The sequence below is a fragment of the Somniosus microcephalus genome, chromosome 13 (genome assembly GCF_052327205.1).
Source record: "Somniosus microcephalus isolate GS21.2 chromosome 13, FLI_Smic_1.0, whole genome shotgun sequence".
NCBI classification, from domain to species: Eukaryota; Metazoa; Chordata; class Chondrichthyes; order Squaliformes; family Somniosidae; genus Somniosus; species Somniosus microcephalus.
In genome coordinates, this window is record NC_140999.1 from 14,904,607 (window position 1) to 14,931,147 (window position 26,541).

The following is a 26,541-nucleotide window of genomic DNA, read 5'->3' on the forward strand; positions in this document are numbered from 1 at the left end:
AAGAGGTTAAGTGGACAATATCTCAACGCCGCGCCTCCATTTTGCCCTCCCCTTCCCCAACACTGACCAGGTGTCACCGGCTGCCAACCGCCGCGCTCGAGCGCACCTGCCGCGCCGTCACGTGGCCGACGACCGTTGCGCCACCTTCACGCGGTGGGGCGCGGCCAGGCTCGGGGCGCCTTCGGCCACAATCGGCTGTTTCCGTGAGCGGCCGCTTCTCCTCCCCCCCCCCTCTCCGTCAACTTGAACAATAACAGTCAGCCTAAAACACACACACCGTCGACCGGTTCCTTGATTTGATTTTGCATATGTGATTGAGAAACTTTACTGTCCCTCCCCTCCCCCATTGTATTCGAGCGGGGAAGAATACTCCTGGTCTTTTTGTGAATGAGTGCTCGGAGTTTTTCCCATCTGGCGCCGCTCGAGCCCAGGTTGAGGATAAAATGACTTAGTGTGAGGGCGAGTGGCGGCTGGAAGTTGGGACAAGAGCTCACCGCACCGTTATGAGTTGTATCCGCCGGCTGCTGGTAACTGTTTTCATTGCGAGCGTTGTGGGCGAGTTGAACCGCGGCGGTCGGCTCTACACCAACACCTGGGCTGTCCGGATAGCAGGTGGAGCAGAGGATGCGAGGCGGATAGCTCTCAGGCACGGCTTCATCAACTTAGGACGGGTATGGTATGGAATGGCTCACCTGCTGCAATGCTCAATGCCAGGGTGCACACTTGAGCTTTTAAGTGTCTTAGCCAGTGGGTGGCACTCTCTTCTTTCCCCCCCGCCCCCCCAGAAGCTTGTTGATTCAAGTCCCACTCCAGAGACTTGAGCACACAAATCTAGGCTGACATGCCCAATGCAGTGCTGAGGGAGTGCTGCACCGTCGGAGGTGCCTTCTTTCGGATGAGACGTTAAAACCAAGGGGCCCATCTGCTCTCGCAGGTGGACGTAAAGGATCCCATTGGTGCTATTTTGAAGAAGAGCAGGGGCGTTATCCCTGGTGTCCTGGCCAATATTTACCCCTCAATTAATGTAACAAATCTGGTCATTATCACATTGCTGTTTGTGGGAGCTTGCTGTGTGAAAATTGTCTGCTGTGTTTCCTACATTACAACAGTGACTACACTTCAAAAAGTACAAAAGTATTTCATTGGCTGTAAAGTGCTTTGGGACATCTAGTGGTCGTGAAAGGTGTTGTATAAATGCAAGTCTCTCTTTTTTTCATTCCCACTCAAACTGAAAGCACCCAGCTCAAGGGTTCTATGTTATGACATTTCTGTAATGTATATTAACTAACCATGACACATCTAAATTGTTCAAGTTTTGATTACTGGTATATACACAAGCTATATTGTGTGCTTGATATATTTTATAAAGAACTTGCTGTTCTATAGCACCTTTTATGCCTCTCAAACAGTTCCAAATCGCTCAATGAATTAAATTGTGCAGCTACTGTAACAGAGCACCCATTCTACACACAGCAAGGTCCCAACAAATATGTATCTGTTTTTGTGTTAATGTGTACAAGCAGTTAATGTGTTGTGTTGTGAGTGGCAGTGGCGGAGGAAGAAATGTGGGCCAGACCTCAAAGTACTCTCGCCGCTGAAGTCTTTCACCTACACCTAAACCACCAATGTTCTGGATTCTGTCCTTTCATACTTCGGTTTTGGTTTTGAGTGGTGTAACACCAGGACAATGTTTTCAAACTTTTCTGGAGGAAGGGATTCTCTGAATCTTGGCACATTTCCTGTCCTAACTTCTGAAAGACAAAGCTCCACTACCCAAAGGAAAACGGCTGCAGAATTGTTATTACAACAGAGATAACAAAGTCAATAAATACAGAAAAATAATGACATCTAATAACCTTGGATTCAGTGTTCTAGGGACCCCTGCAACAGGATGAAGTACAGGTCTGTTATTGTTGGTGATGGGAGCAACTTGATGTGACTAAGAGCATCACATAAGAAATATATTATACAACATTAAAGCATAGTATATCTTGTGTATATACCAATAATCAAAACTAGAACAATTTAGGTGTATAATGGTTATTTAATATACATTACAAAGATGTCTAAATGTATACACTTGGTATAGTTGACTGACTTTTTAGCCATTCACTTGACTTAGTTTAAAAAAAAAGAAACCTAAGTTACAGCATTGTGCGGTGCTGTTTTCACTCTGGCCAGGATGGGCTGGGAGAATTTACAATGTGGGATCTCTGAGATGGTTAGACCTCTTTATTTACCTTGTTGATCAATGGTGTGAAGACCAAAAATAAGGAAAATAATTTTAATCAAAAAGTAAATGCTGGAAAATAGCCATTTCAGAGTTGTGTTTTTTTTATATAAAAAGGTTTTTGAAGATGACGATTATTACTATTTTAAACACAAAGGCGTGTTGAAGCGATCCATCAATCCACACCAAATGAGACATAGGCGGCTGGAAAAGGAGCCCACGGTAAATTAACTGATGAGTTGCATGTGCATAGTTAATCCATAACTGCACCTTGTGTTCTGCTTGTCTCATTGTCTGTTGCTGGCTGGCATGAGATTAATGAGCTTCCACTATTGAGTTGTGGTTTGAATCGCAGTGATACCTGATTTTGTTTCTTTCGTGATATTAGATAGGCATATCATATTTTATAATGTTGCTTCCTCTTCCTGAATTCCAGTGAGTTTTTTTTGGGGGGGGGGGAGAAAGAGGAGGAGGAATGTCCAACAACTTGCATTTATATAGTGCCTAGAAAAATGTCCCAAGGCGTCTCCCAGAAGCGTAATAAGACAAAACTGATGCCAAGCCAAAGTAGCAGCTGTTTTGAGATGTGACTCAAAACTTGGTCAAAGAGGTGAGTTTTAAGGAGGGAATTCCAGAGCTTGGGACCTAGGTGGTTGAAGGCACGGCTGCTAATGGTGGGGAATGAACATGGGACCAGAATTGGAGGGACACCGAATTCTCAAAGTTGTAGGCTGGAGGAGGTTAGAGAAACACGGAGGGGTGAGGCCGTGAAAAAATTAAACTCTTGAGAATTTTAAATTTGAGACATGGACAAGGCTGGGAGCTAATGTAGGTCAGCAATGACATGGGTGATTGGTGAATAGGACTTGGTGCAGCAGCAGAATTTTGGATGAGCTTAAGTTTATGGAGGATGGAAGGCTGGCCAAGAGAGCATTGGAATAGCCTAAATGCCCTAAAATAAAAGGTGTATTGTAATTGGTGTACACTAATCTTCTGTTTGGCTTGGAGTATGATGGCATAATACTAGAGTTCATTATTTGTATGTCTGGATTGTGCTAGTGTATGGCAGTATGAACTCTGGCCTGGGTTCTCTATCATTTTAATAGAAATGGTGAATATTTAATGAGAGGGCTCTATTACTTAAGCATTTACTTTTTTATTCTTTTTTAAACTTTTTTGAACATTTTAGACTTCAGTCTCTGACATGAGAATTTACTACTGTCTCATTGTTTAGGTGAAGTGGCTGGAGCAGCAGGTAATAAAAAGACGGCAGAAGCGTGCATTTGTTGTTCCTTCAGATCCTTTGTATCGTAAGCAGTGGTACTTGGTAAGTATGGGTACTGTTGGTTGGGGGAGGGGGGGTGATTTTTAAATGTTTTGAATCTCTGACCCAGTCAAAAAAAGCTCCACTTGCAAGAGATTAGCAGTACAGGAAACTCTCTTTTAACTGGCACCTAAATAACCGGAAATCTCTGTTAACCGGCAAAATTCAGGAGTAGGTTCAGGTAAGTTTTACTTCATATTAGTGGCAGTTCCTGGATCTGTGGCTGTGTAACCGGGGTTCATGCACTTGTTGCTAGGCAACAGGGACGCTTGGTCTGTGGCCGGAGTTCCTGCACATGTTGCTAAGCAACAGGGAAGCCTGGATTTGTTGCTGTGTACGGAGCTCTCGTACCTTTTAACTATACCTCTCTGTAATCCGGACTTTTTGATAAACCGGCACCACGCCGGTCCCGTTGGTGCGGATAATAGAGTTTCCTGTAATGTGCAGTGAAAGGATTTTTAAAAAAGTTTCCAGCACTGTAGAAAAAGAGGTTAGTTTTTTTAATTGCCATACCAATAACTCTCATTAATTTTGTGTATTCTATATGTGCTAATGCAGCCATTTTTTTTCAGTCACATTTTATTGCTAGGGTTGTTGGGCACTGTGGGAACCTGACTCTTTGTATCCATCCAAGGGGTACTTAAGCCAAATATGGATGCCTAGCTAAATCAGCACAAACTGGGAACTGCTACAACACCTTTACCAGTCTATTGCAGCACCTACACTTGTTCCGAGGTGTTTTACTCCTGTGAATTCTTGCAGCCTTTGCTCCCACTCGCTCTCAGAACTTTGTTTGCTGCCTCACATGATCATATGAAATATTGAGGTAGTTCTTGTCTATCGTCTTGCACCTTTTCCTCTTTGGTTCCATACTGTTGCTTGCCACAAGTCTTTACTGCCTTTTGCAGTCCAAATCCAACTTCTTTGGTGATGTCACTTGTCCCATACACTCAGTCTCTGATCCTAGACTTGGAGTGATTCTCTGAGTTAGTCTTTATGGTTTCTTGTTTTTTTTTTGTAATTACAGGCCACAAGCTCAAAGTGCTCTGTTATGTCTTTTCCCCCTAGTTCCTGACCTCTGGTTCTTCCCCCCCCCCCCCCCCCCTCCCTCTGGTTCCTGACCTCTGGTTTGCCCCCCCCCTAGTTCCTGACCTCTGGTTTGCCCCCCCCCTAGTTCCTGACCTCTGGTTTGCCCCCCCCCCCCCCCTAGTTCCTGACCTCTGGTTTGCCCCCCCCCCTAGTTCCTGACCTCTGGTTTGCCCCCCCCCCCTAGTTCCTGACCTCTGGTTTGCCCCCCCCCTAGTTCCTGACCTCTGGTTTGCCCCCCCCCCCCCCCCCTAGTTCCTGACCTCTGGTTTGCCCCCCCCCCCCTAGTTCCTGACCTCTGGTTTGCCCCCCCCTAGTTCCTGACCTCTGGTTTCCCCCCCCCCCCCCCCCCTAGTTCCAGACCTCTGGTTTCCCCCCCCTAGTTCCTGACCTCTGGTTTGCCCCCCCCCCCTTAGTTCCTGACCTCTGGTTCCCCCCCTTTAGTTCCAGACCTCTGGTTTCCCCCCCCCTAGTTCCAGACCTCTGGTTTCCCCCCCCCTAGTTACAATAATACAATACAAATCGCTTTATTGGCATGATAAGGTACATCTTATGTTGCCAAAGCATCAAAATACATTTATGGTTGAACACATAAACGCGGTTCCATTCATAGTGTATAAACAGGTATATCCCTGAGTTTATAAATATATTTTCGCCTTGTTTATATATACTCTTGTCTTAGTTTACTGGTTGTCCCTCTGTTCATGGCAAGCTGTAACATAGTGTGCCGCCAGTATTACACAGCTTCTCTCCTCCCCCAGTAGGAATGGGAGTTTTTGGTTGTCAGTCAGATTTCTGAATTCAGGGCATATTTGTGAGAATTTTTGATAGAAATTCTCTCTGATGCCCTGATATTTTCCACAGGCTGTGAGGAAGTGCATCTCTGTCTCAACTACTCCCTGACTGCAGTGAGAGCATATCCTGTCTTCTCTTGGCAGCCTGGTCTGCCTGTGTCTGCCTTTTTCGATCGCTAGGCTATGTTCGCTAAGTCTGTACCTTGTCAAGGTTCTTCTCAGTTTGTTATCCTTTACCATGGTCAGGTAATCAGCTATGTTGTATTGTCTGTTTAGGGCCAAGTAGCAATTGAGTTTGCTTTGGGTTTTTGTTGTTTCTGCCCAATATGACAGATATTTTTCCTTTTGCTTAGCGACGATTGTGTTGGGTCGAATTCTTTGTGTTACCCTGTCACTGTCCTGGGGCTGGTTATTGTTAGTATTGTTATTAGTTACTTTATTGAGTCCCAGGACTAGTTGACTGAGGGTATTCTTCTTTATGGTCAGCTCTTGGCATTTCAGGGCGTCGTAGTGATAGCATTGGGGGTTGCTCATTTGTAGGTGATTCCAAAATTTGGTGGCTCTTTTTTGGATAGTGATTATTAATGGGTATTGGCCTAGTTCCGCCCTGCATGCGTTGTTTACTGTTTTCCTTTGAGTCCGGAGGATACTTTTACAGAATTCCGCATGTAGGATCTCAATTGGGTGTTTGTCCCATTTTGCAAAATCTTGTTGTGTTAGTGGTCCCCAGACCTCACTGCCATAGAGTGCAATTGGTTCAATTACTGATTTGAAAATTTTGAGCCAAATGCTAATTGGGAATTTCTATTTGGATTGATTTTTTGATGGCATAGAAAGCCCTTCTTGCTTTCTCTTTCAGTTCATTCACAGCCAGTTTGAAGTTTCCCGTAGAACTGATTTTTAAGCCCAAGTATGTGTAGTGAGTGGTTTGTTCAATTTTGGTTGTTCCTACTGTGAAATTTATTGTGGGTCCATGTTGTTTGGATCTTTGCTGGAACACAAGGACTTTGGTTTTTTGGGGATTTATTGTCAGGGCCCAAGTCTGGCAGTACGACTCCAGCAGGTCCAGGTTCTGCTGTAGACCCTCCTTAGTTGGTGACAGCAGAACCAGGTCGTCGGCATAGAGGAGGAATTTAACCTTGGATTCATATAGGGTGAGGCCGGGTGCTGTAGATTGTTCAAGTAGTTTTGCCAATCCATTAATGTAAATATTAAAGAGTGTCGGTGAGATTGGCGAGCCCTGCGTCACCCCCCGCCCCTGTGGGAAGTATTTTGTTTGTTTGTCTCCAATTTTAACTGCACATTTATTGTTTGTATACATTGATTTAATTACATCATATGTTTTACCTCCTACCCCGCTTTCGATAAGTTTCAGGAATAAACCGTCATGCCAGATGGAGTCGAAAGCCTTCTGGAAATCTACAAAGCATGCGTAGATTTTGCTTTTGTTATGGTGAACGTGTTTGTCAATTAGGGTCTGTAGGGTGAAGATATGATCGGATGTTCTATAGTTTGGCAGGAATCCAATTTGGCTTTTACTCAAGACATTGTGCTCTTCAAGGAAGTTTATAAGTCTTTTGTTTATGATGCTACAGAATACCTTCCCCAGGTTACTGTTTACACAGATGCCTCGATAGTTGTTTGGGTCGATTTTGTCCCCACTTTTGTATATGGGTGTTATGAGTCCTTTGTTCCAGATGTCAGGGAAATAACCGACACTCAGAACCAAGTTGAAGAGTTTTAGGATAGCCAGTTTCAGTTTGTCGTCTGCGTGTTTAATCATCTCGTTTAGTATGCCGTCTGTCCCGCAAGCTTTTCCTGGTCGCAGGTCCTTGAGTTTTTCAAGAAGTTCTTTTTCTGTTATTATGGCGTCTAGCGGGTTTTGGTTATCTTTTATGGCCATTTCAAGCTTTTCAAGTTTTTTGCGTATTTGGTGTTGCTCTGGTCCTAGTGTGTTTTTCTGGTATAATTTTTCAAAGTGGTTTACCCATGTGTCCCCATTTTGAATGGACAAATCGTCGTGTTGTTTTTTGTGTAGTGTTTTCAAGTTGTCCCAGAAACAATTCGACTCAATGGATTCCTCCATGGAGCTGAGTGTATTCTTAATAAATTGCTCTTTTTTGGTCCTGAGTGTGTTTCTGTATTGTGTTAGCGTCTGACAATAAGTAAGGCGTAATTCCTCGTTTTCTGGATGTCTGTGTTTTTGGTTTGATAGTTTTCTAAGTTTTTTCCTCATGTTATGGCAATCATGGTCAAACCATTTTTCATAGTTTTTTGTTTTGGGTTTGTTCTTGCGAGCTTTCAAGTTTGCATTTGTTGCCAAATTATCAAAAATATTGTTTAGTTTACTAACTGCCCGGTTTACGCCTTCTTTATTGTGAGTGTATATGTTATCCAGAAAGGTGTCTAAGAGAGCTTGAGTTGATGCATTGCTAATTGTTTTCTGGTATTTTTCCGTGTCGTTTTTGGCCCATCTGTACGATTTTTTGGTGTTGTACAGTTTACTGGGTTGTGTTTCTATGTTGTTTGTTTCTGTCTTTTTGAGAAACATAGTAATTTGACTGTGATCTGACAGTGTTGTTTGTGGTTTGACTGTGAATGCTCTGAAAGAGGATGGGTCCAAGTCTGTAATCATATAGTCTACTGTGCTGCAGCCAAGAGGTGAGCAGTAGGTCGATCTTCCTAGGAGGTCTCCTATGAACCTACCATTGACAATGTACAGACCCAGGTTTCGACAGAGCTGTAGTAGCTGTTTACCGTTGGTATTTGACTGCTTGTCGCAGTTATGCCTGTATGGAAGGGAAGGGATGTCAAAGTGGTTATTCCCGAATACGTAATTGTTTCCCTGATTATTGGTGAAGTCTGGTTCTTCGCCCGTTCTTGAATTGAGGTCCCCACAGATCAACACGTTCCCCTGGGCCTGGTATTGGATAATTTCCCCCTCCATGTTGGAGAAGGTGTCCTCTTTGTAGTACGGGGAATCGATTGGAGGGATATAAAGTGCGCAAATGTAAACATCTTGGGTGTTTGAGATAATCTCCCTCTCAAGTTTGAGCCACATATGGTTTTCGCCCTTTTTTATAAATTTGATGTAATTCTTAAGTTCTGTTTTAAACCAGATCAGTATGCCTCCGGAGTCTCTGCCTTGGGTTACACTTGGTAATTTATTGGAGGGGACCACTAGCTCAGTGTACCCTTGGGGACAGCCGGTGTGTCCTTTTCCTTTATACCAAGTTTCCTGTAAAATGATAATATCTAGATCTTTAGTTTCCTCTATGAACTCTGGGGTCCTACTCTTCACTTCTCGCAGTGAAGAGCGTAGACCTTGGATATTCCAGGTCGAAATATATAAGGATTTCATGTTAAGTTTTATCTTTTTCTATGATAGGTTAAAGAGTGGTACGTGTTTGTCGTGTCTAAGTTCCTGACCTCTGGTTTGCCCCCCCCCCCCCCCCTAGTTCCTGACCTCTGGTTTGCCCCCCCCTTAGTTCCAGACCTCTGGTTTTTCCCCCCCCCCTTAGTTCCAGGCCTCTTTTCTCTCTCTCTCTCTCTCTCTCCTCTCCCCCCCCCCCCCCCCCCCCCCCTGTTCTGGACCCCTCTTCCCCCTAGTTCCATGCAAATGCTCTCAGCAGTCTATCCTTGAAAGTTGCACTCTACATCTTGTCCAATCAGCATACATCATGTCCTCTCCAGTTCAGCCTTTGTTCAAATAATGGACCGTTTGTAAATGTGACTGGAACATAACATTACTTACCGTTTAGCTTCCTATCCAGCTATTAGGAGTAGTAGTGGAAGGAAGAGGGGGAAACATTTGAGATATACCATTTAAAAACAATTCAAATACTGTACAGGCCTTGATTATTGCAATATTTTGAGGAAGGCACATTTTGGCCCAGGATTCTTCAAATAGCAACAGATGTCACTTGAATTTTTCTGTAAGGAGAAAATTATGGCATAATTTGAACAGGAGCTTAAGTAAAGCTGTGCAAAGAAGAGATTACAGAGACCATTAATTTGCCAGTAATTAGCTCTTTGTTTTGGACCCTGGAAGGAAGGTAAATAAAATATCTAGTGTTGGTCCTACAAATGCTGCGAAATTAGGTTACCACAGCCAGTTATGATGTGCATTGCATTAATACGCACGGTTCTATATCACAACCAAGAGTAAATAATCAATAATTGCACTGTCCATGAAATCGATATTTCACTTGAAATAACACTGCTTTCTGCAAGAATTAAAATAAATTGCAGTAACTAAAGCTTTAATTTTTTTGATGTCCAGAATCTACCTTGAACTGTTTTTGTATATTTTTTAATACAGGGGTAGTTCCTTTTATTTAAAAAAATAAATAAATATCGACACGATCTCTTAAACATTGCTGGACTGCAATGAGTTGTTACTTTTTTCCTCAATTAAACAGGTTGATGGGTTCAATAACCAGATCAATTCTCTTATGAGCTGGATTCTATGCCTTTTGCTCTCTGCTGCACTGAGTCAGTTATCCTGTGTGTGTGTGTGTGTGTGTGTGTGTGTGTGTGTGTGTGTGTGTGTGTGTGTGTGTGTGTGTGTGTGTGTGTGTGTGTGTGTGTGTGTGTGTGTGTGTGTGTGTGTGTGTGTGTGTGTGTGTGTGTGTGTGTGTGTGTGTGTGTGTGTGTGTGTGTGTGTGTGTGTGTGTGTGTGTGTGTGTGTGTGTGTGTGTGTGTGTGTGTGTGTGTGTGTGTGTGTGTGTGTGTGTGTGTGTGTGTGTGTGTGTGTGTGTGTGTGTGTGTGTGTGTGTGTGTGTGTGTGTGTGTGTGTGTGTGTGTGTACAAATAACATAATTTGAAGGAACAGTAGCATAGGCAAAATACTGTACAGCAGTGAGTGACTCGCTGTATATATAACAGAAGCAGAAGATTTTGTTGTTCTAGTCCCTAAACTGCAGTTCACAATGGGGCTTCATTTGCTCACCTACTTTGAGGGAAACATGGCTGTAAACCTCCAGCAGATAATTCATTGTCTGAAGTGTATTCCAGTATCTAACACTCTTGACACACATGCTTTCTCTCAGATTAAGGTAATGAGGCTACTGTCTGACTTAGTAAAAATTGACGACGTGCTTGGTTGACACGTGCTGGGACAATCAAACGATAAGCTCTTTTGGGAACCCTAGTACCACAAGACACCAGTTGCAAGCAGCATGCTTGTCCACAATGTTAATGTTCAATGAAATTTAAAAATACACTTAACCTTTTTAAGATAGCTTTCATCTTCGCTAATTCTTAATGAACAATGTCTGTGCCAACAGGCTTAGCATCTCAGTTCAGCCATTTTTAACGTGGCTACCCTTTGTTATTTAAAACTGCCTACTTTGGCAGGGGGGCTCCACAGAAGTAGGCTATCTCAGCATGAGTTTGGTGTACTTGAAATACTATGATTTATAATGTTGCTGAAAATTGGATCCTGCTGCTAGAAAGTACTTGGGCTAAACACTCTCTAGTGGTGCCTTTTAATCTAAAGAATCTTAATTAGGCTAAAATTAAAGCATACAGTTCCCTTTCAATCACCAGTAGCACTTGGAGTTCCAGAATTCATTTTTGAATATATGCTTACTATTTTTCCTGAAGCCATGCGGCGTAAAATAATATAGTACATATTTGGTGGTTTCTGGAAGGAGGGAACTTCACTCAGTTCTGTAGTGCTTTTTAATTATGGCCCTTTTCAGGCTTGTAAAACCTGTTGTGTACAGTGAAATACACAGTATTTCTGTGAGGTTTTCAACTGGTACTTTTCATTTTACAAAAAATGTGGTATAAGTACAATGCAATGTTCTGGTGTGGACCAGATTTTATTTTATGAATAAAGAGCATACAAGGAGTAAAAGTTAATTATCACAAGATCACATGGGGTATCAGAATTTCCTGATTTTAATGGAAATGCCAACAGTGTCTTTGGACAGTAGTTGATCCTGTAATGCACTACTGTTGCCACACTTTTTTGTTCAGTGAGCTACAATGGAAACGATAGTGATGAAAGGCTATAGATATATATAATGCTGCTTTTATTATTCAGAATTCTAAATTGCTAACTTTAATTACTAGCATTAGCCCTGCAATCTACTTTGGCAGTGTAAAAACACGCATCATCTTTTAGTGGTAGGGGCATAATTTACATATCCTGGCCCTTTTTTGAGGAGGCGGAGACAAAATGATTACCATTTAAATTAGAGCCTTGGGTATCACTGAAATTTCACACCTTTTTTGGTGACACATAGTCGTCTAGCCTGTGTATGATAGCAAAATACTGCGGATGCTGGCAATCTGAAATAGCAACAGAAAACGCTGGAAAAACTCGGCAAGCCAGGGCAGCATCCGTGGCGAGAGAAACAGTTAACGTTTCAGGTCGATGACCCTTCGTCAGAACTGTCGATGTCGGCTTTGAACTTTTTTTTTTCTACACGGGCAAATTCTGGTTGCTTATTTCACTTTTGGCATGTTTTCTTGCTGTTTGGAGAGTGACCTCCGATCGGTGCTTCAGCAAGAACGTGGCACTTGGGTAGTTTATTTAAATCAATATGTATATGTGTTCATACAGTAGCACGAAGTTCTAATTAGTGACTTAACTTTATATATCTTGTTCTTGTGCTTTGTTTGTGTTGTGATGAAGAGTAATGCTAATATTGGCAATACAGGCTAGGCTAAAATGTTCATACATTTGGGATAATTGTTGAAAATTATACTATGTACTCTCTGCTTGTTCAAGGGACTGTTTAATTAAACCACAGAATAAGATTAGGATTTGCTCAGATACTGCAGTAACATTATTTGCAGTGGCTACATTACAGTAAGAGCTTGTGTTGTGTCTTATTTAGAACAATGAGATCCCTAATGACCTAAACGTTCTGTCCGCCTGGAAGCGGGGTTACACAGGCAAGGGGATTGTGGTCACCATCCTGGACGATGGAATAGAAAAGAACCATCCAGACTTGGCTGCAAATTATGTAAGATCTAATAGAAGCTCCTTTTGAAAATTCATTGTGGTTTTATTGTAGCCCCTCAAATGGCATAAAGTAAGGAGTTGCAACAGTGACCAAAATTGTTTCATGCAGTGCGTGTGTGTGTCAATAGTACTTCTTTTACATTTGTGGTGAAAACTTAAACAAGACAAAAAGTTCACCAGATGGTAGAAAATATAATCTAATTAAAGGAGGAACTTTCATTTTATATAAGCACCTTTCCTATCCTCGGAACGTCCCAAGTGCTTCACGGCCAATGAATTTAAGTGTAGTCACTGTTGCGTAGATAAATGTCCCAGCAAAGACCCGCAAACAGCAAATTAATGAATGATTAGGTAAATATTGGCCAAGGCATCAGGAGAAATCCTGCACTGAAACGTCTGCTTACATTATGTGCTCAAGTCCTAGAGGGGGGCTTAAACCCACAACCTTCTGACTCTAATGAGTGCTACCAACTAAGTCAAAAATTGATAATTACTTTTATAATTTAAAAAAAAATCTTGTTACTTTTTCATGAAGCATTACTTTTTCATGAATCATTAAATCTAATTATATTGTAATATTGGGCTTTTAATTCACTTAATTAATGTAAGGTTGTAAAGCTGTTCTACCAATTAGAGAACGATGTATGCAATAGAGTTTTATGCAGTTTCATCTGCCTCTGGAACTTTTGCAGGCCATATTAATGCTTTGAACACTTGCAAACAAATTCTCTGCATTTGAACAGTGTTGTTGGAGGATGCATTAGGCAATGAGGAGCATAAATAATCTAGTAATGAGTCTGTTAGGAAGTCTGAAAAGTTCTTCAGAAAGGAACAGATGTTCAGCATGCATATTCAAGTGGGCTTTTCCATTTTGATGTATATTTAATTGTAAGGAGCTGTGTGGGTCATTTAATGAAATGTAAAGATTGGCAATAACGATGTATTCTTTGTGTAGTCACGAACCAACTAATGGGGATCATTATCCATATCATCTAATGTTTTCTTAATTAGAACACTGCTAAAGGGAATGTTTTATGTGTCGGAAAAGTGTTTTCTTCAGTGCGCATGCAAACATTCCAACAAATAAAATATTTTAATATCAAACTCGGATGGAATAGTATCTCACAAGATATGGTTAGTTCGTCACAGCTGTGATGGATTTGTAACTTGCAATCATGTAGTTTATTAATTGTGTGTTACTGAATGGCATTAACATTGGCCAAATCAGACACAGAATTTTTTTTCCAGTGCTGTTTGATTCTCAAAGTCACAAAACATTTTGGTTGTAGTAAGAGTCAAGGCAGGAAAAAGTGTGATTTCCATAATTTTTTTTTGGGGCGCAGCTTTGATTTTTACCCAGTTTAAATTTGCAAGGAAACTCCACTCGCTGACTTTACAACATTTCACTGCCTAACAACAACTTGTATTTATATAGTGCCTTTTAACGTAGTAAAATGTCCCAAGGTGCTGCACAGGAGTATTTTTAAGATACAAAATTTGACACCGATCCACATAAGGATAAATTAGGGCAGGTGACCAAAAGCTTGGTCAAAAAGGTAGGCTTTAAGGAGTGTCTTAAAGGAGGAAAGAGGTAGCGGTTAGGAAGGGGTGAGGTCATGGAGGGATTTGAAAACAAGGATGAGAATTTTTGAAATCGAGGCGCTGCTTAACCGGGAGCCAACATAGATCAGCGAGCACAGGGGGTGATGGGCGAACGGGACTTGGTGCAGGTTAGGACACGGGCAGCTGAGTTTTGAATGACTTCGTTTACGTAGGGTGGAATGTGGGAGGCCAGCCAGGAGTGTGTTGGAATAGTCAAGTCTAGAAGTAACAAAGGCATGGATGAGGGTTTCCGCAGCGGATGAGCTGAGGCAAGGGTGGGGACGGGCAATGTTACGGAGGTGGAAGTAGGTGGTCTTCGTTATGCTGCGGATATGTGGTCGGAAGCTCATTTCGGGGTCAAATACGACGCCAGGTTTGCGAACAGTGTGGTTCAGCCTCAGACAGATGTTAGGGAGAGGGATGGAGTCAGTGGCTAGGGAACGGAGTTTGTGGCGGGGACCGAAAACAATGGCTTCGGTCTTCCCAATATTTAATTGGAGAAAATTTTTGCTCATCCAGAACTGTATGTCGGACAAGCAGTCTGACAATTTAGACACCGTGGAGGGGTCGAGAGAAGTGGTGGTGAGGTAGAGCTGGGTGTCGTCAGAGCACATGTGGAAACTGACAGTTTTTGGATGATGTCACAAAGGGGCAACATGTAGATGAGAAGCCACTTGTCCCAGGTCACCTGATGGCTCAGCTAGTTGATTCAGCTGCGCTGTGAAGACTTGGAAGTTCTCTAGTTTGATGCCTGATAGGAGCACTCCAACTGCCTACAAGCCCTTGGATTAAAAAAGAGGAAAAATCAGCCAGGAGATCTGCTCCTGGTTTCTATCCAGTAATTCCTGCTGGAAGTGCATGTGCTTATGTGTGTTGAAGATATAATTGGGTTCAGTTATAATACCCCTAGAGGCCAAATAATTTTCCCAATACTCACATGAAAATGTTTACTTAGGTGACATACCAGAGGTCACCTGGTGCCTGTGGAGTACTCCTAGCAAGGAGCTGATGCCTTCAGTAGAGGAGAAAAATTTGATAGGGTAAAATAAATTATTTTCTTTCTCCCTCCGCCCACCCCCTGCTAACCCTGTGGATTTTGGGTTCTCAAATACTAGCAACTATGAAGTTGGAATTTCACAGACATAAGCATAACTCTGTTACAAAAGCAAAATACTGTAGATGCTAGAAATCACTCTGTTGCTTTCTTCTGACTTTTTAAAAAATGTTTCTTTTATTATTATTTGCAGGACCCTAATGCAAGCTTTGATATAAATGATAATGACCCTGACCCCCAGCCCAGATATAACTTTAATGATGAAAATCGGTGAGTTCTTTACACTTGTATGTGTGTTTTCTTTTAAAGATCTTATTTGCTTTTCAACTAAATTAGCAATAAATACACGAGCAATCTAGTCGCTGTTCAAAAGTAAATCTAACTTAGTGACCAAAGGTAGGCAGGCACGGTGAGTTGTAAATTCCTTCAAATGTTATAAGATTATGACATTTACTTTATGTTGCCATCAATATTTCATTAGATTTATATACAGCAGTGGAACACTTCACTAGCCTAGGTTTGGAGCTATACAGTAGAAAGAAAAAGTTGTATTTTATATCACTTCCTCAGATATCCTAAAAAACTTCACAACCAATTAATTACTTTTTAGACAAAGTCACTGTTATTGTGGCAAATGTGACGACCAGTTTGTGCACAGTTTGGCCCCATAAGCACTAAATGAGATGACTAGTTACTGAGTTTTTGATGGTGATGTTGGTTGAGAAAGGAACATTGGCCAAGGTATCGAGGGAACGCCCTTTTAACTGGTGCCATGAGATCTCTTGCATCTGTCCGCCTGAACAGGTAGCTGGGTCTTGGTTTTGATTTAATGTCCTCAACCAAAAGGTGGCATTTCCAGCAATGCAGTACACCCTCAATATTGGCCTGGATGATGTACTTAAGTCAGTGGCGTTCATTTGTGACATAAACTTTTAATGGAAAATCAATGAATGTGTCCGTATCTGAAGGGGAAAAGAAGGTGGCACCTTTATCAGTATTCAATTGCATTGTATACGGTGGTAGATGCCTGACTGAGAAAGTAGTTTATATAGAGGATACGTAATGAGGATCAATGGAATGCCAAGTTTGTGTGTATATATAAACCACTTTGCAGACAATAGCCACCAGATGGCATTAGTAGACTATAAATTACTTTTCACAATGTCTCGCTTAACATTGTAGTTCAAAAATGTCCAATTTCCTTATGGTATATAAAAGATAGACATTTGCTAATGAATGGAAAATAGACTGTGACTCGCTGGTGTGTGTGTTCCATATAGTATCTTTGCCGTGTGTGTGATAGACGAGGAAGACCTGATTACTCGCACTGGAAATATACCAAATATATTATTCAAATGTCTCTTTTTAAATATTTGTATTCAGGTGCAAAAGTAGGTCTCATTTGCTACTCCACTTAGATCACTAACTCAGTGAAACCTCTAAATTTTTTTTTAAACATTATGTTTTTGATTTGCTGCCTACATTTCTAGCTCTGGTGTTTCTTGTAGCTCTAATGGGATTTATTTTTGCCAGTGGAATAGTGTAATAGGGCAACTGAGACCTGTAATGATTTGGTAGCTGTTACTTGAGATTCTGTTAGACCAATAAATATTGATTCGCTTGGAGCATACACAGTTGGATGGCATTTATCGTTCACATTATCAATCGGAGGGGGAGGGGGGGGAAACTTCTGTTACAACTCGTGCATAATTCAAATTGCATCTGGTTTGACTATATTTTAAAAAAAAATCTAAGCTGGAAAATTAGTTAGTGATAGGAGCAACTGAATGCCCAACTTTACCTGACATTCCTAGGAGGCTATTTTAAGAAGTGTTAATAAGCCCCTATTTATTTTAAATAGGTTAACTTCTCTGCTAAAATAGTAGGCCAAGGAATGTCATACGAACATTTTTCTGCTATTGTCAATAGTAACTTCTCGGCTCTACGGTTTCAGTTGATGATCCATATTGGCATGTGTTAATCTCTGAGCATCTGTGATTGTTCAGTAAACTGTCCTTTTGTCTTTAACAGACATGGAACGCGGTGTGCAGGAGAAGTGGCTGCTGTAGCCAATAACCTCTGTGGAGTTGGTGTAGCATACAATGCCAGAATCGGTGGTAACGTATCACCTATATATTTTTAAAGCTAGCTTAAGGATGGAATATTAAAATCCCAGTCTTCCTGTGGTGCTCGGCACACTGAACTTTTAGACCAATGTATGTGTTTGGGTGTTCAATAAAGGCGAGAAGTGGTTCTGAAAATGAAAAATTGCTGAACTAGTTGAGTTTTTTTACAAAAAAGATTGTGTACTTTTTTATTTTTTAAAGTACTGTAAAAAATTATGATGTAAATTTAGAACTCTGCTTTATGCCTTCTGTAAAAGTGCAGCTTGTACACCAGCATGTTAAAGGAATTTTATGAAAATGACCCCTGTAACATAGGCAATGTTTCTTTGCAATCTTGCCCTCCATCCCCTTCTCTTTCCTCGCCCCCACCACCAGCTGAAAGATAGGAAAGGCTGCTGCTTTTTCCCCCATCTATGTTGAATTCTTTGTTGTAATGTAAGGATGCTGCATGAGTCAATGGGGCATGAAAGGAATATATTTGCAATATGTTGCTAGGTAATCCTATTCACTTAGCTTAGAGGCCTGCAAAATTACATGCAGTGTTGTAGATATAAAATGGGTAATTTGCTGCATTCTAAGGAAGAAAGACTTGCAAAAGGGGTAGATATTGTGCAGCAAATAATAACATTTATAGACCTTTTGCACTCGGCATTTACTGAACTTTCTTTTTGACTATGAAACATACTGTTGATTTATATTACAATCTGGTTCTTTCCTTACTGCTGCTGATTTTCTTATCCAACTCCTAGAGGATGTACCATTCTTGTGTGTTTTTCTTGACCTAGATATGCCTTGGAGGTATAGATTAGTCTCACTTGCAATCCTAATGCAAGGACAATCTCTATCTAGGTAATTGAGCTTAACACACTACTTCCACCACTGCCAGTTCTTCGCAAATACCCTTGCATCGGTCTCCGCATTAATCTAACACGGTGTTTTGCTTTGCTTTCTCCTTCATGTTCAGGTTATCCCATTCACCTTTGCTTGGTGTCGAGGATGTACCTGATCTCCACCTTGACACTTGGATAGATCTACTTGTTACTGTGATCCAGGAATAACTGAGTTAGCTTTGGCCACAGTGTTGGTTTTGTAGCTGGTGATTTTAGAACAATGCCATATTTTAATGATTTACACTACCACATCCTTTGTACAGTACTCTGGTGTCTTGTGTGGTGGTGTTTCTCCTCCCTCCATTTGTAAAATGTTTTAATTTTATTTCTGCCTGCAGGAGTAAGAATGCTTGATGGCGAGATCACTGATGTAGTGGAAGCCCGCTCTCTCAGCCTCAACCCTCAGCACATCCACATCTATAGTGCTAGCTGGGGCCCAGAGGATAATGGGCAGACTGTGGAAGGGCCAGCAATGTTAGCAACTCGGGCATTCCTCAGGGGTATTACAAATGTAAGATCATAAAATAGTTGATTTGAGTAACTGTATTTTGCAACACTAGTGTTGGGTCATATAACATGGCACTGCGTGTGTGCAATACAATCCATGCTTTAAACTAAACAATACAAATAATTATTGATAACTAACATGTTCTGGTATCACAACTGCTTTGTCGCGGCATAAAATTCTTTTTTAATATTCTTCACTTAATAATCTGAGCTGCCTCCTAATCTTAAACGTTGGAGCAGGAGCTATCTACAATACTGTACATTGGTGTCTTTCTGTAATCTCTGTGATTTTAGAATTGCTAGTTGGAAACAATTTTGTGTAGAATATCTCCTGAGTGGGGAGTTCTGTCTATTACTGACATTTTTGTAAAATAAATTCCACTCTTATTCATCATGCCACTGAATTGGAACATTTTACACAATGGTTGCCTCGAGCCAACAGTTCAGCATAAGATACAAGAACAAGAGAGGACTGCCACATAAGAAATAGGAGCAGGAGTAGGCCATATGGCCCCTTGGGCCTGCTCCGCCATTCAATAAGATCATGGCTGAACTTCTACATTAACTCCACTTTGTTACCCTCTCCCCGTTTCCCTTGGTGCCCAATAATCTGTCAATTTCAGTCTTGATAACGCTCATCGACCGAGCATCCACAGCCCTCTAGAAAATTCCAACGATTCACAATCCTCAGAGTGAAGAAATTTCTCCTCCGTCCTAAATAGCCGACCTCTTATCCTGAGACGGTGACCCCTAGTTCTAGACTCTCCAGCCAGGGTATTCAGCCCCTCGGCATCTATCCTGTCAAGCCCTCTTAGAATTTTATAAATGTTTCACCTGTCTATTCCTGTATCTGGATTCCATCTCTGGATCTGAGCATTTGGAAGAATGTCTTGCTAGTTCAAGAAAGTCCTGTTAATACTACAGAGCAGTTCTGTGATGGACAGTGGGAAGGGGAAAAATTAGATTCAGAAACCAGTTTCAAAACTGCATTGTAATTGTGGCTTGGGAAGAAGGTGATTTTAACAATCGCATGCTATCTTCATTAGAATAGCCACAGTGCTATGTGTAGCATCTTTTTTATGCAGTCTTTGCCCTAAAACTGCTTCAAGATCAATAACCTGCACTGAGAGTGTTAATTTTAGCCTTGGCTAAAGCATTTGGAGTCTCCCACAATTGTATTAAATGGACAAATGAACTGATCACCTTTTGACTTGTTTCTACTTATTCATTCTTTAGGGTCGAGGTGGTCTGGGTTCCATCTTTGTCTGGGCATCTGGTAATGGAGGCTTCCAGTATGATAACTGTAACTGCGATGGTTATACCAACAGTATCTACACACTGTCTGTGGGCAGCACAACTCAACTAGGGAATGTACCTTGGTACAGTGAGGCCTGCTCTTCAACGCTAACCACCACTTACAGCAGCGGAACCAGAAGAGAAAAACAGATTGTAAGAAAGCTTTTTCTGTGTGCACAAATACAAAATCATTGGTTATATTAGATTACTTGTTTGGGGGGGGTGGTCGTAGCGGCGGGGGAATGTGAATAATGCAGAGATCCTGCCGAATTTAACGGCAGGACCTCCATTTGAATTTTTTCTGTGTTTCCAGAAAGGCAGGCAGGCAGCCAGATTTGAGAGACTGGCTATCTGGAGAGAGGGAAGGCCGCAGCCGGGGAGGAGGGAGGGAGGGAGGTAGACGTCTGGGTGAGGGGGTGGTGATTGTCTGGGTTGGGGCAGGGGGCTTGACGACTTCGCTGGGGTTGGGTGGGGGGTGGGAGGAGAGACATCGTGGGCCAGGCAGGAGATGGAGGGTTTGTTTGTGTTGGCGGTGGTGGCGGGGGGTAGTTGAAGACTACCTTCAAGGGGCGGTTGAAGTGATTGCTGGGGAGGGAAGCAGGTTAGATTGGGGAGCTGGAGTGGGGGAAGCACCCGTGCCCCTCCACAAGCAGTCCTGAAAAGGCATTTAACTGCTGGATCCGCCCTTTCTCGCTTCCCTTCAACTGCCGGGTTTCCTGATCCCTGGGAAACTCGGCCTGCAGCAGTTAAAACTAGACGGCTGCGAAAATCTCAGGCGCGCAGCCTCATATTAACATATTTAAATAATAACTGACCCACCTCTCGAGAGCGGGTTCGTCATCCACCGCCATTAAAACCAGAAATTGGCGTGTTAACGGCGGGTTGGGGTCGGGTTTCAGAATGTTGAAATTTTAATATCCTCCTGCCTGTTGTGGAGATTAAAATTACCTTCATTATATTTGGCCCTCGGGCATGGTGATTTGCGAAGTGTTTTTTTTTCTCCATGGCTTGACATCTGGTTGTTTCGGCAGAAATTTTTGTCGCTATTTATTTTCCTTGGTCCGAAATTAGGATGCCCTGAATTATTGGAAGAACTGTTCCACATCCATCAGTATGAAGTGCAGAGCTGACTGTGTCCTTCCACGCACTTGCACAGAAGCATGTGTTGGCTGTTGTAAAGGATGACTCCTGTCCAGTTTTCATTCCCTATTTATTGATGACCCTGAGGTGAAAAACCCACCTTCTGGAGATGGATAAATTAGAGGTGGAATATAATATTCTATAGATTTTTAAGTCGTTGTCTTCTTAGGCAGTCCCTTGGAACCGAGGATGACTTGCTTCCACATTAAAAATGAGTTCTCAGGTGACTGATGAGTCCAATGCGGGACCTACAGTCTCTGTCACAGGTGGGTCAGACAGTGGTTGAAGGGGCGGGTGGGTGGGGTGCTTGGGTTGACGTGCACTGCCTGCGCTTGGCTTCTGCTTGCTCCTGGCGAAGAGACTCGAGGTGTTCAGCGCCTTCCCGGAGGCCACACCTGGAATACTGCGTGCAGTTTTGGTTTCCATATTTAAGAAAAGATATACTTGCTCTCGAGGCGGTTCAGAGAAGGTTCACTCGGTTGATTCCGGAGATGAGGGGGTTGACTTATGAGGAAAGGTTGAGTAGGTTGGGCCTCTACTCATTGGAGTTCAGAAGAATGAGAGGCGATCTTATCGAAACATATAAGATTGTGAGGGGGCTTGATCGGGTGGATGCGGTGAGGATGTTTCCACTGATGGGTGAGACTAGAACTAGGGGGCATAATCTTTGAATAAGGGGCTGCCCTTTCAAAACTGAGACGAGGAGGAACTTCTTCACTCAGAGGGTAGTAAATCTATGGAATTTGCTACCCCAGAGAGCTGTGGTAGCTGCAACAGTAAATACATTTAAAACGGAGATAGACAGTTTCCTAGCAGATAAGGGAATTGGGGGTTATGGGGAGAGGGCAGGGAAGTGGACGTGAGTCTAGATTTGGATCAGCCATGATCCTATTGAATGGCGGAGCGGGGCCGTATGGCCTACTTCTGCTCCTACTTATGTTCTTATGCTTCTCCTTCACTTTGTGCGGTCTTGGGTTAGGGATTCCCAGGTGTCAGTGGGGATGTTACACTTTTTTTCAAGGAGGCTTTGAGGGTGTCCTTGAAGCGTTTCCTCTGCCCACCTGGTGCTCTCTTGCCGTGCCGGAGCTCCAAGTAGAGCGCTTGTTTTGGGAGTCTCGTATCGGGCATGCGTACAATGTGACCTGTCCATCGGAGCTGATTGAGCGTGGTCAAAGCTTCGATGCTGGGGATGTTGGCCTGAGCATTTTTAAGTTTAAAGTGCTTCAAGTTCTAGTATTTCCTAGGGAGGCATCCCTTAAAAATGATACAGTAGGATTTATAACCACATTTCTGACCGTTCAAATGTGTAGTCCTAATTTGGGTAAGGCAGAAATGTGCTGTCTCTAAACTGCAAGAGGACTTTTGAAAAGGTCAGCTTAATGTCTTGGGATATATTGGTTAAGTCACTGTCTGTAATCTTTTCTTCCCCCCCCCCCCCCTCTCTCTTCTCCTCCCCCCCCCCCCCCCCCCTTCCCAGGTAACGACAGACCTTCGTTTACGATGTACAGAGAAGCACACAGGAACATCAGCATCTGCACCACTTGCTGCGGGGATCATAGCTCTTGCCCTGGAGGCAAAGTAATTATTTTTTACTTGAGTGCAATAAAAATGTTCCTGGGTGTATAAAGACATTGACAAATTTTTCAGGATGCTAATTGACAGTATCTTTACATATGAATGGGTTTAAGTAATTCTAATGCCCCAGTTGCTGTGCCCAAGCAAGATGCAGTAATTGGCACATTAGTAATGCACTTGGTATACTTACATTGTCAACAATTTATTGATTTGAAATTTGGAGCAAAAGCTACAATCTTTTAAAATATCTGTCTTTATGGTAGCTCCTGATTTCCAGATGCATGTGTAGGAAATTGATCCAGTTAATTTTAGATGGTTTACAATAATTCTGGTCGTTCCTTATTTGAGTATCTCTGGCAGAAAACTGGTTTAGCCATCCGTCACCAGAGCTGTAGCAAAATACTGCAGATGCTGGAAATCCGAAATAACAGAAAATGCTGGAAAAACTCAGCAGGTCCGGCAACATCCGTGGAGAGAAATTAGTCAGTTTTTCGGGTCGAAACCCTTTTTTTCAAAACTGGAAAGGAAATAAAATAGATCGAAGACAGGCATGCGATAGAACAAAAGAAGTAAAGAGGTATTCAAAACCAGACGTGATGGTAATAGGACAGCGGAGACAAAAGACGGCTCAGATTCGGTGTGAAGTGTACTGGCAGGATGAGACAGCTGCCATGTGGGAGAGAGGGGGGGGAAAAAAAAGGAGGAAAGGTGGGGGAGGTGTGTGGGGGCGGCGAAGGGAAGACCCAAAACAAAAGGGTGGAAAAAAAATATAAGTAAAAATGTAATAGGGGCTGGACTACATCAGATAGTATCGGGCTTCACTCTCCTGTGCCAAAACAATCCCACTACTCCAGGATCATCCTGGAGAGCAACAATAACTCATGGCTTCTATTATTCATTACCAACTGTCTCTCTCTTTATAACCCCTACCCCTCCTCCCTTGCCTCCAACAAGGTGTGAGGAGCTCATGTACTTCTGTCACTATTAAGACAATCTGTTCTACTGCTTCTGTTTTCTGCTGACCACTCTATCCCTGATCCTGTAACCTTCTCATCCTTTTCTAGTTTCTCTCCTATTTTCCCTCATGCCCTCTACGAGCTCACCTTGTCCACCTCCTGCTTTCTTGATCCCACTGCACTGCTGACCACCCAACTTCCCTTTTTCTGGCCTCCACGCTCGCTGAAATTGTAAATAATTCCTTCTCCTCGGATACTGTCCCTCTCAAAACGCCCCCTCCAAAAAAAAAAACCCACCACCCTGGATCCCTCTTCCTTGCAAACGAATGCTGCATCACCAACCTCCCTTTCCCCTCCTTTTGAACGTGTTGTTATTTCCCACAACTCTGTTACAATCTTTCCTATCGGTTTCCGTCCCTATTACAACACTCTAATGTCCCTAATCAAAGTTATAAACACTAACTGTGATGGTGATGCATTTTCCCTCATTGACTACTATGCAGCTTTTGACATGGTTGACTGCACGATCCTCCTCCAACACCTCTCCTCTACAGTCCAGCTTGATGGGGTTGCCCTTGTTTGGTTCCACTCTTGCTTATGCAATCATAGCCGTAGTATACCCAGCCATGACTTCCCTTCCTAGCCCTGGACTATTGCCTCTGGAATCCCCTTAATGACATCATCCAAAGACATGTGGTCAGTTTCCACGTATACGCTGACGGCACCCAGCTCTACCTCTCCACCACCTCTCCCAACCTTTTCGCTGCCTCGGTGTCAAAGCAACTTGCCAGACATCTAGTTTTGGACAAGCTGCAGTGTCCTCCATTGCGGAGACTGAAGCCATTGTCTTCGGCCCATGCCACAAACTCTATACCTTACCTGATTCCTTCCCATTTCTGGTCACTGTCCCTGGTTGAACCAGATTACCCAACCCCAAGCTGAGCTTCCGACCCATATCTTCTCCATTGTAAAGACAGACTACCTCCATCTCTAACGTCGCCTGCCTCAGCCCATCTGCTGAAACTCTCCTCCAAGTTTTTGTCACCTCCAGACTTGAATATTCCAGTGCTTTCCTAGCTGGTCTCACATTCTCCGCACTCTTGACTTCAGCTCATACAAAACTCTCTTGCCTGTGTCCTATCCTGTACCAACTGTTATTCACCTACCACTCCTGGCCTTGCTGACCACATTAGCTCCTGGTCTTCAATTTAACATTCTTATTTTCTTGCACTTAAATCCCTTAATCGCCCCCCCCCCCCCCAAAACTGTAACCTTCTCCAGTGCTACACCCCTCCCAGAACTCTGGCCTCTTGTGCGTCCCTGTCCCTTCGCCCTGCCTAGGCCCCATGCGATAGAATTCCTTCTGTATACTCCTCTGCCTCTCAACCTCCCTTTTTAAGGTCGTCCTTTAATCTCTTTGACCAAGCTTTGTCATCTAATATTTCCTTTGGCATTCATTTTTGTCTGATTATGCCTCTATGAAGCACTTGGAACATCTTTCTATGTTAAATGAGCTAAATAAATGCAAGTTGTCACTAAAATGTTTTAATTTGCAAAAAAAAAGTCAATGTATGGTTTGTGTTTGTAGTCCTACACTGACGTGGCGTGATATGCAGCATCTTGTAGTAAGAGCATCTAAACCCCTGCGTTTGAAAGCAGAAGACTGGACCAAAAATGGAGTGGGTCGCAAAGGTAAGGAAGACTAACTTGTTTAAGCGGCATGTATCCTTACTAAACTGGCAATGTCTTGGATAAGTCGTCCTCTTTTTCCAAATAATGGCTTTTAAAAATGCTTTTAATTTTAATACCAGCCAGAAGACTTTTTTTTAAAGCAAATACGTTTTAAAACATTGTGGTGGTTATTTTGGCCAAAAGGTGAAAACCGGTGCTAAATGGGTGCAGTGCTAATAAGACACACCGGTTTGAAAGTCTGGTTTTAGCACACACTTTAGGTCCTAATTGCTGATTACCATAATTTGAACTTGCCTGGAGGTGCAAAACCACACAGTTGCAGGTTTAGCACTCAAGTGTTGATTAGAAGCAATTTTCATGGAGCAGTATATGTGGGATCCTTGTACCCACTGCCACTGAAGGCGTGGAGTGCTCTAGTCGGCGCACGGTGGCACGTTGCAAGGTGGCTCGGGGACTGAGGGAGGGGGAGCAGAGGTCCTCTTATGTGGTACTGGAGATCCTGGTGGAGGAGGTCCAGAGGAGGAGGGACATCTTGTACCTGCATGGGTGGGGGGGAAGGATGCCACCTCGCCCTCCTGGCCCCCTCTCCTGCAGCAGCTGGTGCTGTTATGCCTGGCCTCATGTCCTCCTCCCATTCCTCTTCCAGACCAAGGGGGACCCTTAGCAAGATGCTAATGACCAAGCGCTCCCTTTCTCTTGGCTCCTATAAGATGGAGTAGCACCGCACTTACTCTTTAGGTGAAGTCCTCAGAGAATTTCCAGAATAAATGTTGCTAGAGTGTTAGTGAAGTCTTGACTAAGTGTCCCAGAAAGTCTTCCAATGTGTTTCAGTAGTTCTCTTAGCTCCAGCAGCAAGTCAACATGAAATGGTGAGTATCCCTTTAAGTAGCGCTTGAAACCCACATCAACACCTTGTTTACTCCCAAACAGCAGGTCGCTGTTAGGAGACGGCATTGGGACAAGTGGTAGCCACTAAAATGCCGTGCAGCCTCTTTAATGAGCACTAGCCGACATTTTAAGTGGCAATCAGCTCCTTAATGAGCCTCGGGCGGCCGTTTCTAATGCAGGCTTCAACTCCTTTACCAAGATGGTGTCTTGCGCTAAACGCGGGTTAAACCGGTGTTTCAGCTCAAGAATCCACCTTGGCTGCTTCTGAGGTTCTTTAGCACCTGAACGCGCTGCCGAAAATCGCCCCCTGTATGTAGTGTTAAGATTTAATTTAAGGAAAGGCATTTTATTTAGATCTCTAAGTTAAAGCAATGCCATAAAGCTCTTTTTTTTTGTATTTTC

General features: G+C 42.8%; 1 protein-coding gene across 4 annotated transcripts in view; it reads left to right on the forward strand.

Moving 5' to 3' along the window:
- The first annotated feature begins 214 nt into the window (after positions 1 to 214).
- The window catches only part of LOC147108082 (proprotein convertase subtilisin/kexin type 4-like), a 47,649-nt gene continuing 21,322 nt past the window's right edge, over positions 215 to 26,541 (forward strand). The window contains exons 1-10 of one of the 4 annotated variants that reach the window (XM_086004546.1): positions 215 to 671; positions 2,348 to 2,452; positions 3,465 to 3,557; positions 12,286 to 12,414; positions 15,263 to 15,339; positions 17,101 to 17,186; positions 18,424 to 18,596; positions 19,829 to 20,041; positions 22,506 to 22,606; positions 25,148 to 25,251. In XM_086004546.1, coding sequence (XP_085860672.1) covers positions 504 to 671; positions 2,348 to 2,452; positions 3,465 to 3,557; positions 12,286 to 12,414; positions 15,263 to 15,339; positions 17,101 to 17,186; positions 18,424 to 18,596; positions 19,829 to 20,041; positions 22,506 to 22,606; positions 25,148 to 25,251 — 1,249 coding nt within the window. In that variant the 5' untranslated portion in view covers positions 215 to 503. The remainder of the gene's footprint in view (positions 672 to 2,347; positions 2,453 to 3,464; positions 3,558 to 12,285; positions 12,415 to 15,262; positions 15,340 to 17,100; positions 17,187 to 18,423; positions 18,597 to 19,828; positions 20,042 to 22,505; positions 22,607 to 25,147; positions 25,252 to 26,541) is intronic. The other 3 variants (XM_086004544.1, XM_086004545.1, XM_086004547.1) reach the window with 3 other exon arrangements.